Source organism: Filicampus tigris, chromosome 1, assembly GCF_054856515.1.
Source record: "Filicampus tigris isolate MCC_2025a chromosome 1, RoL_Ftig_1.0, whole genome shotgun sequence".
Taxonomy (NCBI): domain Eukaryota; kingdom Metazoa; phylum Chordata; class Actinopteri; order Syngnathiformes; family Syngnathidae; genus Filicampus; species Filicampus tigris.
In genome coordinates this window covers 10446318-10459697 of record NC_141217.1, presented here as the reverse complement: position 1 = coordinate 10459697, position 13380 = coordinate 10446318, and the positions used below count along the sequence as shown (strand labels likewise).

General features: G+C 42.0%; 1 protein-coding gene across 2 annotated transcripts in view; it reads left to right on the top strand.

Moving 5' to 3' along the window:
- Positions 1-13380, top strand: part of phactr3a (phosphatase and actin regulator 3a) — a 38882-nt gene that overhangs the window by 15037 nt on the left and 10465 nt on the right. The window contains exons 2-6 of one of the 2 annotated variants that reach the window (XM_086051762.1): positions 7748-7909; positions 8045-8212; positions 9391-9615; positions 10125-10353; positions 10584-10837. In XM_086051762.1, the coding sequence (XP_085907888.1) occupies positions 7748-7909; positions 8045-8212; positions 9391-9615; positions 10125-10353; positions 10584-10837 (1038 nt within the window). Of the gene's footprint in view, positions 1-7744; positions 7910-8044; positions 8213-9390; positions 9616-10124; positions 10354-10583; positions 10838-13380 lie in introns of both variants that reach the window. The other variant, XM_086051753.1, reaches the window with a different exon arrangement.

Below are 13380 nucleotides of genomic sequence, written 5' to 3'. Positions count from 1 at the left end.
TACACCATTTTTTTTTCCTTCCAAATGTGAACGGGAACATGAGTTTTGCCGTGCACCCCGAGCGACATATATGGTTTCAGTTCGAACCGCCTCCCTGAGGGCAACTATAACTACGATACTGTATATGGCCCACATTTGAAACAAGTTTGACACTCCTGGTTTAAGGTGCTAAAACAAGTCTTTGCTTGACCAGAGAGCAGCATAGGCCTAAATATAATTCTGATTGTATAATCCTAATTTTTCAGCGAAAAAACAATCTCAATTCCCAGGTTAACAATTTAGAAGAAATCATCTGTTCTGCTATTGAATTGACATTTTGATGCTTCAGTGCTGTTTTCCCTCATCGGTCCTCAATCTCACGAGTAACATATGGTAAGTAACAAGGGCCTCTGGCCTTTCCGATTGGTTCTTGGCCTCACTGACATTATTTCTCGCTCTTGATGCCAGTGGTCTGCACAGTGCAATGGAGCTGCACACTTGCACTGTAAATGATCTGGGACAGCCTTCCCCAAACTTGGGGCCATAAGGCCTAGATAGACCATAGATGAACGACGCTTACCCCCTGTGCGTCGTGCCAACTGTCAGCACGTCGCGCTGGAAAAATGCACTGCAAAGACAGACAGCGACGCTGACCGTTAAAGTAACTTTCGCACGCGTGAGGTGTAAAACCCCCTCCATACCATAGTCACTATCTTCATGGTAAGAAAAAGACAAACCGAAAAGCTCTTGGCGGGGGCGGAATATAAAAACGTAAACAATGCATTCCGCTATATTTTTCGCTCCCGATGAACTCCCACGTGAAGTAAACCCTCACGCTCTTTACACAGTGTCGTGCAATACTTACATTGTCAACCTTCGCTCTTGTACTTGTAAGAAAATTAAGGCTTTCCACCGCTTACTGTTTATCCACATTCGTCACTTCCTTACAGCTAGAATTCTTTAAGGTATGTACAAAGGAAATAATAAAGACAATTAAGATGAAAGTACATTCAACTTGTATTAAACTTTGCAGCTTGTACCAGCATTCCTGACATGTTCATAAATGATGGAGTAATTGAAATTCAAGGTGATACTGTGGCCTTAATTTTTTGCACTGTGTTTAGTGCATTTTAAAATGGAACCAAAACTGTACACTGTGCTGAGTTGCACTACTATTGGAACTACCTATAAATATAAAAAAAGAAATACATATCTCACTTTTTTTGGCACCATACCTTTTTTTTTAATATAGAAAAGACTGAAATCATCAGTAAACTGCACTGTGACAAATAAAACAAAACAAAACACTTGTATTGGTTTTTAATTTTTGTTTCCTTGTCAAGTGTTTTTTTTTTTTGCGAGAAAGTTAATCCAAAACGTTTTGTTTTGCTTCTCTAATAACAATCATAATCATAATTTGATCTACACATACAAAATGTGGTATGCACCCGGAATGGAAAAAAAACTTTAAAGATTAGGGGAAAACATGTTTTTTTTCTGCCAATGTCTTTTATTGTTAGGTCTTGCCATTAAGGATTTGTGGAAAATATGTCATGTTGTGTTAACTTTGAGCGGTGAGATTATTAATTGATTATTGCAAGATGATCTTGCGTGCTTTGTATTGAAATACTGTCACTATAACAAGCGCGTGACTCTTTTTCAGTGATGGCCTTCTGCCGTTGAATGACTGAATAAACGGTTGCAAAACACATCTCATAAAACAACTGTGCATGTTTGGTAGCACAATCATTCAAAGGAGGAACCCAAAATAACCCTTCATAGAAGCCGGAAACTTGCATTATGCTTACAGTATATTCCTTCAGAGTTTCAATCATGGTCATTTGTGAAGAAGCTCACTATCGTCTCAGCTTTTCCATTAATGACTCACTCGACAACCAAGACCGGTCACAGTCACTTTTTGTCGTGCAAACTGTTTTCATTTCATGTCGCTGGAGCCCGTCTGCTCCTCACTGTCTTCCTGCTAGTCATTTTGTGTGGCCGGGCCCCTTGGGCAAAAAGGCCACGGACAGATGGCAGCGCAGTTGTAAAGCCAGGGGGGCAAAGCGAGTAGGCTAGCTGGCGTGGCAGTGAATAAGGAAGGAGGCGTCCGCTCAAGAACACAATGTGCAGGTGGAAAGCAAGAGACTTTGGAGAAAGAGATCATAGTCAGAAGTCGGCAGTCGCTTATCTGATGTTGTTTATATCTATAGTGAGCTTAAAAGGGTTACAAAGAAGTGCATTATACTGTGAGAGGTTGTTTTTTTTTTAAATGAGTCCTGGCTTTACTGTTTATTGTTACTGTTTAGTTAGTAGTAATAGAATCACTCTCAGTCCTCACTTTATGGTATAAATGAGTCAGGTTTTACGCCTGACTTTGCACAGAAATAGTAACCAAACTTGTCAAGACTGAGATAGCAGTAAAAATCAATGTCAATTTAGGATTTTGAACAAATATAAATGCACTGCATTAATACTGGGTTAATTGGTTTTTAATTCATCAATTTGATCAAAAAATATAATTTCACATCACTTCCCAAGTACAGTTCAGTTGTATTTGACTTTTTGGTAAAAATGTCCTACATTCACAGTAGGCGCACTGCTCCTGTTCAAACTGTGCATAATATTACAGTGACTTGCACTAGTGACAGTGACTGCTGGAAGAGCTTTGGGATCAGTAATTAAAAAAAAGGAGCTTAGTTATTCTACATATACTGTAATGGATGTTTGTTTTTCACCTATTCTCAATTGTGCTGCTGGAATGTGGGGAACTAAAGAATATAAAGTGATAGATGCTATACAGAATAGAGGTTTTCTGGGGGTACATAGATTTGCTCCGACTTTAACGGATGAAGGAGATATGGGCTGGGTGCCTGGATCCATCCAACAGAAATGTGTTACGTTGCATCGATGCAATCGATTGCTTAGTATGGCCGAGGGTAGAATCGATTGGAAATTATTTAAATGGAGCAAATGACATGAGTCGCCTTGGTCAAAAAAGCTTTTGTTCATTTTTGAAGAAGTTGCAAGATGCAATATATTGGAATTTCCGTGTTGTAATATTCATTGTGTTAACAGGTAGATAGGTTTGTGTTTCAACAATGAAATATGGAATAGAAAAAATAAAAATAGAAAAGGTTCAGTAAACAATACTAAAGGATATTAAATGGCAGTAAGGTGTTTTAAATAGTCGCAGCCAATGGATGTAGAATGTATAGAGTAAACATTACTAAATTTGCACCGTAAATGGCATTAAGGCACATATAGTATGTGTGCAGTAGCAGCAGAGCCAGGGATGTTGAATTAGATTTTATTCATAATTCTTCCATCAAATGTAATAATGAAGAGGTTGGAGTGTGAGATAATATTTTAGGTCATGTAAAAATGTTGAATTGGCGATTTTCTTTTTGGGGCCAAAAATTTGCACATCTTCACCTTCAAATGAAATGTTACTTTGGTGGGTGTTGCAAGTGCAGGTGATATTTTGTAAGAGTGTGGGAATAGAATAGGTTGGGTGGAAAAAAAATGAGACCATTTGTTCTCTTTTAATGAACCATATTTCTCCATACAAAAACAAGCAACCAAAAAGTACATTGCCTCCAACAACATTAATTAGGACATTTTATTTCCAGCAACACTCATCTGACCGCTGTGAGCAAAAGTATGTGGCTACCACTCATGCTCGTTTTCTTCAACAGCATGATGCGAGTGGAACACGGGAGAGAAAGAAACATGGCTGGTACGGCTAATAACCCCGAAATTGTGGACCCTCCAAGCCCATTTAGGATAGCAGTATATGGGACTCATTTCTGTGTTGCAATTTGTATTGGTCATAGTGGCTTCAAATTAATCTACAACTTTCCGGCATTGGGAGGCCTAAAAGTGAATATTTTGTCACTTTACATTTTGTTGAAAATATAGATTAGATTTATTTGCTCTGTTCACATACGTGATACATCATTCTCCATCAAGAATAAAGTAAAAAAAAAAAAAATAAATAAATCTTACAGCAGTTTTTTAGGTTTTAATTTTCATTTTGTTTATTCACAATGGATATGTTACCCCTGCCCCAGAAAAAAAAGATGGTATGGTCCCGTCATCATCTACCGTATGTATCGTACACTATGATGTTGTCGTGCATTAGGATTAGGATTGTTCATTTGGACAATTTGTGTTTTAATGTCAAGAGTTAACTGGCTGTTTACACGGCGGAGATTGCTGTCCTGAATGTTAGTGGGAAGCTTCGCAATAATTCATTCATCGGTTATTATTAAATTTTTAAATCATCCCACTGGCTGACACGCAGCTATGGAGAGGCGGGGCACATGAACGATCATGAGGTCTCCAACGGTTATCACGAGCTCATTCTGTTGTTTAATGAGCGAACCAGCTTACGTTGTCTGTTGCCATGACAATGCTCTGGTCCCACATTTTTCGTTGCGTCCTTTTCCGCTCAGATGTCTTCATGCGAGATGTGAGTTCCCCACATTTAAAGGAAATGAAAGGACCCACTGTGATTGGCCGCGAATGGAGTCGTCTGTGTTCATGCCCACAACGGTGCACACCGCCTTTTTAAAATTGCACGTGTCTGTGAAATTTAAGATGTGCTCCGTGTTTACGTCGACTGGTCTTGACAACGTTTTATGTTGCACTAGTATCTTACTGGTTGGTCACTGGCTTTCGTCCCATTCGTTGTCATCTATCGCCTCCTTCTCGTCGTTGATTGCAGATAATGCTGCTCCACACCAATGAACAATTACAGCAACAGGGATTTTTGTAACCGGTGTGCTACATCAGACTTGTCTTGTTGTATTGTAAGGAGCATAATATCTGCTTCACTTCTCTCAGAGCTGTTTTAAGAGGACTTCTGAGCCCGGGTGTGAGCGTAGGCTCCGCAGCTGTGAGAGACAAGGCCAAACAAGAGTTTTACTTACAGTTAGATGAAAACAATGAATGACTTGAACAAAAAAGCATATTGGTCAGACCCCACTGTAGCTTGTTTTGATCTCAACAGCGGAACGGATTACTGTCGCTTGCCTCGCTGTTTGAACGCTTGCACACCGTGCAGTTATGAGAAGATCTAATGCTCTCAAAGGTGCTGACGAGCTGTTTAAGTGGGGTGAGGTGGCTGGTGGCACATTCAGCATCTTCCGTTAAATTCCCCACCACTAACATTAGCATATTGGCGACTTCATTTCATTCACAAATATATATATATATTTTTTGTTTGTTTCACTACTGTGAAGCTCCCTAATATGAGCTTGTAATGTGTTGTTTACCGTTCATGATTTATATTTCCCATTTTAAATTCATCTTTCGCAGTGTCACCACCTGATTGATACTGCAAGTATTTTAGCAAGCTGACTAATGTTACAGAGTTGATAAATCCACTTTGCTGAAGCGGATTAATTAGATGGGCGTATCATTGCCACATGGTGCCCGAGCATACTAAACTGAAAGCACATTTCATTAGTTCCTCACTGGGCGGAGAAAAGAAATCTCCATGTGCTTGCATGTGTTTCCACCTAATTCCAGTGTTCTCCTGTCATTTTCGGTGAACAAAAACCCCCCTCTATGAAAGAAGGGCTTGATATGCATTACGAAGGGCTGTGCTCTGATTGGACGAGCCCACATTCTCTGGCCACCTCTTCCGGATAGCAACAGCCCCCCTCCCTCCTTCTAACCGGAACCCCACTTCTTAGCACCCCCTTCCGCCCTCTTCCCGCCTTCAAAAGGGAGCACGTATCTCATCCTCCATGTGGCTTCTCTCCCCACCCACCGTCATTTCCCACAATGCACCTGGTGAACGGCCACTGTCGTTAGATGTGGCAGGATCGGCGTGTGCGTGTGTGTGTGCGGAGGGGCGCTCTGCTCCTCTCCTTCTAAGATGACTCGCTCAATCCCGCCAGCTCCCACTGCTGCAGCAGCATCTGGATGTGGTCGTCATGGTAACAGCAGTAGGCCTGACCCCACCTACTCTCCCCTTTTCACACACACGCATATACACACAGACAACGCCTCTACCCCTCCTCCCGCTTGCTCCGCCTCTTCTTTTTTTGCACTCTTTGGTGCATTTTCCTCCCAGATTGACCTGGATTCAGCTAGCGGCGCCACGCGGCATGCGGTACGCGAGCAAGATGATGACACGAGTGAAACGGCCGAGGCCTGTGACCTTTTGTGGGTCACTCCTCAAGCTCACTTCAACAAAAATATTGCCCAGCCCCAATCCTCCTCCTTCCTCTTTCGCACTCTCTTCTGACCTGACAATCACCCCGCACCTTCCTACCAGCCCGCTTTCAATGTGAAGACGAAAAAAAAAAAAAAAACACTTGACAAGGAAACAGCTAATCACCACCATCCTCCTCCTCGACTGTACTCCGCACCACAATCACAATTCCTCCTCTCCTCAGTTGAATATTTGAACAAAGAAATCAGCCTCCAGATGGCAAGGATATATATATTTTTCCCTCTTGCCGACATACTTATGCGGCTCCTTACATTTTCCATACTTTCCTGGCTTTTGTTCTTGCGAGAGTTCCGAGTTGTTTTCATGTTGAGGAAGGCCTTTGTGTGCTCAGAATAAGAAGGGCAGCACAAAACAATGATACAAGTGCACAAATACAGTATGTGAACAAATCCCAGTGCTTTCATATTGTCAGACTTCCATTTGATCATTGATATCTTTGCTGTGAATTTTATCATTGAATGATCATTTTAATTGACTTTAGATGCTTTACACTTATTTTTCTCATTGTATTTTTTCTGCTCCTGTTTTGTTTCTGTCGCACGGTGTCCTTAAGTGGCCGTAACAGCAGCTAGAAGTAAAATGTATTTTTGCGTATTATTACAAAAGAAAGCGAGTACAGACAGCATGAAAACTAATACAAAAGTTGCCAAAATCCACGTGCTCTATTTAAAACAAGTGACTCTGAACTGAAGCCCCGTCAACCGATTTGCACGGACGCGTCTCCTGAAATTGAGATTTTTGCAGTTTTTCGTTCTCAAGGTTGCTACAACTAGGGCTCTTGTTTCGAACGCCACATTTGAGCCCCCTGTCCACGTTCCTTGTTCAACAGTGTTTGATTCCTCTGAGCCGTTTTTTTTTTTACATTTTTGGAGGAAGTGGTCTGCCATATTAAGCCATCTGACTCCCCTTATGACTTGCTCCACACTTCTTTAAGGAGATTCTCCCAATTATTGGTAAATCGTTTTTGTCCATCACAAACAGCAGCCTGTCTTCTGGTGTAGTCCCCCAACATTTTTAGTCCCCCAACATTTTAAACATGCTGTAGTGCAACCCCTACTTGGAAAAAAAATGTCCTTGATCAAGCTGGGCTATCCATTTTCCAGCTTCCTTTTATTTCAAAAATTCTGGAAAAAAGTGGTGCGCTCACAGTTAAGATCTTTCTTGGATTAACATAATGTTATGGAGGTTTTCCAGTCAGGCTTCAAGAAGACACATATAGAGTCAGCCCTGCTACGTGCTTTTAATGACATCCTCCTGGCAAATGACACTGGAGACGTTTTGTTGGATTTGACTGCAGCATTCGAAACAGTAGACCACAGAATTCTTTTGAATCATTTGCAACACCAAGTGGCCGTTAGTGGATGCGCTCTAGAGTGGTTTGGATCCTATTTGGCTGGCAGGACTTTTTCTGTTAGCCTAGGTTCCTCGGAGTTAAATGGTTCTTAAAGATCAGTGTCGGCCCCTTCAAAGCATGAAAGCAATTTAACAACACTCTAACCGTTGACCACTTCTTGTAATCAGTAGATGTGCTGGACCAGCAGAGGGTGCTAAGGACCGGCTGCCTGGTGACCGGGGTCCACACTCCCCCCATCAGGCGGAACAGCAAGCTGGCCACGCTGGGCCGCATCTTCAAGCCCTGGAAGTGGAGGAAAAAGAAAAATGAAAAGCTAAAACAGAGTTCAACAGGTACACTACATACACTGATATTGTTTTGTCAAAAAGTCAGTAGAATGGGAAAGAGATTAGATGAGATTCAAGTAATAAACACACAAACACATTTCTGATATGATCACCTCCAGTCCCGCTTGTGTCCATGAACAGATGTAGCATTATCCAGCGGCCTTCTCTACCACGACGCAAACTCCTCCAGCCAGGGCTGCTGTTCGGACGCAACACTCCTGCTTGGCAGTTTTGGGGGACCTTTGAACTCAAACCTCACTGTCAGCAGTGTGGAATACCTTGGACCAGAGGAGGAGCATCCCCTTACAGGTAGAGAAATCCCTCACCGGCCCGCAGTCGGCATTACAGGGTCTTTCCATGCCAAAATATCTGGTGGGCAGATTTTGATTTTAAAGAAACTTGCTGCAGCCTACTTGTCGATAGTCACGGCAAAATGCAAAATCTCAACTTTGATGTCAATCACAGAAGGGGTTTGAGAGCTACGGGCTACCAAATTTTGGCATTTTCGGCAAAAGGGGCGCGGCCACCTTCCTTTGAACACTTATGTCAGGAACTGCTGGGTCAATTTTCTCAAAACGGCTATTGTTGGAAAGGGTATTCAACGAGGACTCCAAAACATAAAAGTTAAAAGTTGTAATTTTTTTTTTTTAGCAGCAATAAGGAGTCAAAGTATCCATTGCCTCAGATATTCATTGAAAGTTAAATATTCATTGAATACTGTTGTGTGTTCCACGACTCTCAAAGAAAGATTAAAGATACTCATATTTCGAATCAACAGTGAGATTGCAGAAATTGACTTGAATAAATGTCTAAAAACAATTGGAAATAGCACAATATGCATACATTAAGACAGCAATGACCTCATGGGAGCTTGATGTTTTTGTACTGTACTGTCAATGTTAAATTACACTAACCAGTAGAGAGCAGCAAAGGCAACCAATTGATAGTCTGGAGCCCCGGAGGTGGCGTTGTATCTGCAAAACATGCAAAATATCAGTGGGGCTCAGCTGCCCCCACCATGGGACAGACATCTTCCAAAGTTTTAAGTCAAACTATGCTAAATATGTAATTAAAATGACCTGTAATCTAAAAATAGCCCCAAAAACAACAACAACAACAAAAAAAAAACATCCGCTAATTTACACACTTATCCTCATTCGAGTCACGGGTGAGCTGTTACCTGTAACCTATGGCAGCTGACTTTGAGCAAGAAAAAAAAATACTCAGTACAAGGGCGGAATGGTGCACTACTGGTTAGCACAACCACCTCACAGTTCAGAGGTCTGTATATACTGTACATATATGTGGATATTATACACATATATACAGTATACACACACACACACACACACATATATATCATTTATATATATACAGTATACTAGTTGTGTACAACTCCTGTAAATACTACTTTAACACGGCACATTCCTACATATTGTACTTACGCGCCAAATTAATGATTTCTCCCCAATATTTGCATCTTCAAGTGGTCACACCCCACCTGGACTGCGAGCGTCTGGAGGAAACGAATGCGAATGCAGCACTAAAAGATGAGGAAGGAGACCAAGAGGCGCACCGTGTTGCAGAGTTATCCGAGGGCCTGCAGGACGTTAGAGAGCGAATGGAAGAAAGACCAGAGGAGGAAATTGCTCCAGGAACGTCTCCGCCACAAGTACCTCCAAAACTTTTGCCGCAGATCACAAGTGGAGACGGTGGGTGTTAAGATATTTTGGACACTATCATACAAATTTCTTAATTTGAGACACTTTGGGATAGGCATAGAATTTTCCCAGTGCGCATAATGCTCATGTCCAGATAGACCAACATTCGATTATGAATTGTTCATGTCGAAATATGGTGTAATACCTCGTTTTACACTTCTTTACCACACACAAATGATGATTAAAATATTAAATAGGCATTACGGTGGTAATGATCAGTAGACTCTGCGGTTCGGGCTCCGACTCTTGGCTTCGGCCTTCCTGTGTGGCTTGCATGTGTTTCCTCCCCAAAAACATGCATGTTATATTAATCGAGGACGTCAAATTGTTCAAAGTGTGAATGTGAATAGTTGTTTGATATGTGTGATTGGCTGGTGACGAGTTCGGTGCATACCCCACCTCTAGGATCGGCGCCAGGCAGCTCATCTGTGAAACTAATGAGGATAAGCAGTATAGAACATGGATGGATGGATAATAAGTCTTGTGTTTTTATTTTCCAGATTCAGGTCCCGTGTCACTCCCTCATCACCATCCCAACTCTTACCACCCCAAGGAGCCTCCACACAGGACCCCAGAGAGTCTGGTGCCCATCACCCTTCCCCTTCGAGGCCCCCTGGCCAACTCCTCAGGGTCGCCTCACCTTGGCAATATGATTCACCCGCCTATGCCCCCTAGTTGTATTATGGAAGAACTGCAACGAGCGTTCGCCACCAAGAACAGACAGGAGAGGTGAGCTTGCGCACATCTGCTTCCGAGAGATAAAAACAAACAGAGATCACGGTGTGGGGGAGAACATGCAGACTGTCTCAGGTCGAACTTTTTATTTGCTATGGAACAAATAGCTTTCCGTAATATCTGCAATTCGTTCCGGGATGTGTCGTTTTTGAAATCCAGATCTCTCTGCGGTGTTATGACCTTTTTGTTGACATTCCTCTTCCTGTGGTTGTATGCCCATGCAGTGTGCATGAAGGGTGTGAGCAGGGCTCATCACCCCCGCGGCTGTGGTGCTCGGACGGACGCCTTTCACGTTCTTGCAGCTCGGAGAACCAACACACAGCTTCTCTGCCGGGCATCTGCATTGGAGGTAGCGGCTCCGACTGGCCCAAGAAGGAGGCGGAGGAGAACAAGGAGAACGTGCGGCTGGACCAGTGCTTCTCCAACACATCGGGCCTCCCCAACGACCTGGATGGATGGAACGACTCGGTCATCTCTGGTGGGTCATGTGCTTGGCTGTAGTTCCAGATGCCGAAAACCCGTTACTAAAACCCAAAGAGCACTCCACAGGGACTGAACATTGAACTGAGAAGGGACGTTTCTTGTGCTATTGTGACTGCTCAGTGTTTTGAGGCAAGTGGTGGTTTATGACTTCATCCCAAATCTGTCAAATCCTAGTAGCAATATGTACAAGAACCTCCAAAGTGGAACACAATATATGTTCCATGACGCTGGTCGAGTCTCGAGTTCCTCTGAATTTTATCAATGTAAAGAGAATGTATTATTTCATTATTTTCATGTAGGCCATCAATCAGCCACAATGTTTTCAGCTACATGGTATTTACATTCGGATGTAATTGATCAAATGAATTTATCTAATGCCTTGTATTCCAACCTTGATTGACACTTTGCATTGGAAAAATCCAATGGCACACCAAACAAAAATGTCACGAAAAGTATTTATAATGGAACCTCAAACGGACCCGGAACGAATGGACTGTGATTTGTCCAGTCCACTCAAAATGTCCCTTTGTACAGTAAGTGCCAAAGTTTGTTAGTTCCAGAATTGGCAAATACTCCTGTGGTGCGAGCCATAGACAAATACTGGTATACACATTTCTGGGTTGAGCCACTGTTGTCATATATAGACAGTACATTAGAGGGGAAGCCATGTTGACAGGGATGACTTTACCATTAAATGGAGACCTTAGCACACAGCTCAAAAGGAACTTCATAGCAGTCATGTCTACTTGGGATGGAACAATTTTTGAAAGCCAACAAAACAGTTTGGTTAAATAGTTCCAGTTCGCTTCAGCTCTATTTTGTTCAGTTCGTTCGCACAACTCTTTTTTTTTTTTTTCCCCCCACTCATGAACGCTACTCTAAGACGGCGGCGTGCATGTTTACGGCGTGTCATGACGTGTATCATACACTTCCAGTGACGTGGCAGCCGATCACATCACAGATGGCCACGTTCAGCCTTGGAGGCTGCTCCCGTTGGATTCATAATGACGCTAGCCTCACCAACGTAAGCCATCCATCGCCACTGAGTATTTTTATATCCAACGCAAGCTCTCTGGTACATAAAACTGACGTTGGAATTATAACTGGCTGCAATCCTGAGGTTTGACTGAGGGCTTTTGTTGCTCACGGAAACTTCGGTTTAACCCGAGGATATCAATGCCGCTCGCCAGCCCCGTCATTAAAAACTGGAAGGCATACAGATCTCAAGAGATCGGCACTTTACCCTATTTTGCTGGGCCGTCATCCATCTGCGACCTGGGCACCCTTCCGTCATCGTCCCGCCGTCCTCATTCATAAAAATAGTCGTCCCCCCACCCCGTCCTTGTCTTTTACGGTTACAGGGATGGGCGAAAACCCAATTCCGTCCTTGCTTAGTCCGTCCTTTTTTAAAAAAAACTTCTCATCCTCTGTTCAGGACGGATGGACTGTTGACGAATTCCTGTGACGAAATGCTCGTCTCTGTAGATCAAGTAACTCTTATAATTCCTACAGCAGTTACCTGATTTGGATGTACCATAATAGTATGGTGGTGTTTAGAAAGTGCGAAAGAGGACAATTGTGTGTGTTTATGTCCTGTGAATGAAAAGATGAAGTTATGTACTTCATCAACTCATTCACACATAATTATCATCAGGTCCAGAGTAGTAATGTACATAATCACTCCGCTATCCCCATTGGATATGAATTATGACACATCATAGTCCATGGGCGTCAAATAAGACTACCGGTAATTTAATTTATCATTTGAGCTTGTATTAAGGAGAGTAATTATTAGATCAGTGTTTTCCAACCAATTGAATCAAAACACCTTTTTGCAATCCAATTTAAGAGCCTTTGTTTGTTATGCTTGCCACTACATGCCACTGGCATAGATAAAAAAATTCAAAATAATTCATTATATATATGTACATATATATATAATATATATAAAAATAATGCTGAGAACACATTCTTTCACTTTAAACTACAACACATAATTGTTTTTTTTTTTTTCTTTAAATTGAAGAGTCAACGCATACTGAACCGAAAACTGCGCACAAAACCGAGATACGAACCGAACCCTGGATTTTGTGAACTGTTCCACAATGTCTACCTATTCATATTCATGGCTGTTCTTGACTGGAGTGAGTTCTTGTCATGTAGTACGTGTACGCGTCTCTTGAACATGCTATTTTTGGGACAGTATTATTATTAGGTTTTTTTTTTCTAAAGCCCTTATCTATTAAATCCAACTGAAATGACAAAAGGAAGTACACTAACATCGTGGCAAAACACACACTCCCATACACCCACCCCCACACGAGCAAACACGCACCGCACACACACACACACACACACACACAAGCAAGGTCAGTTTCGATAAATTTTAAACAGTTTCAAACAATGTCAAGCCTTTTTATAATCATTTACAACAATTTTGTATTGTACTGGGCATTATTTATGCCATGAAAAAAAGTGACAAATAATTTTGTAATTCATTGAGTGTTATTGGGCCACGGAAAAAAAGTACTTTAATTT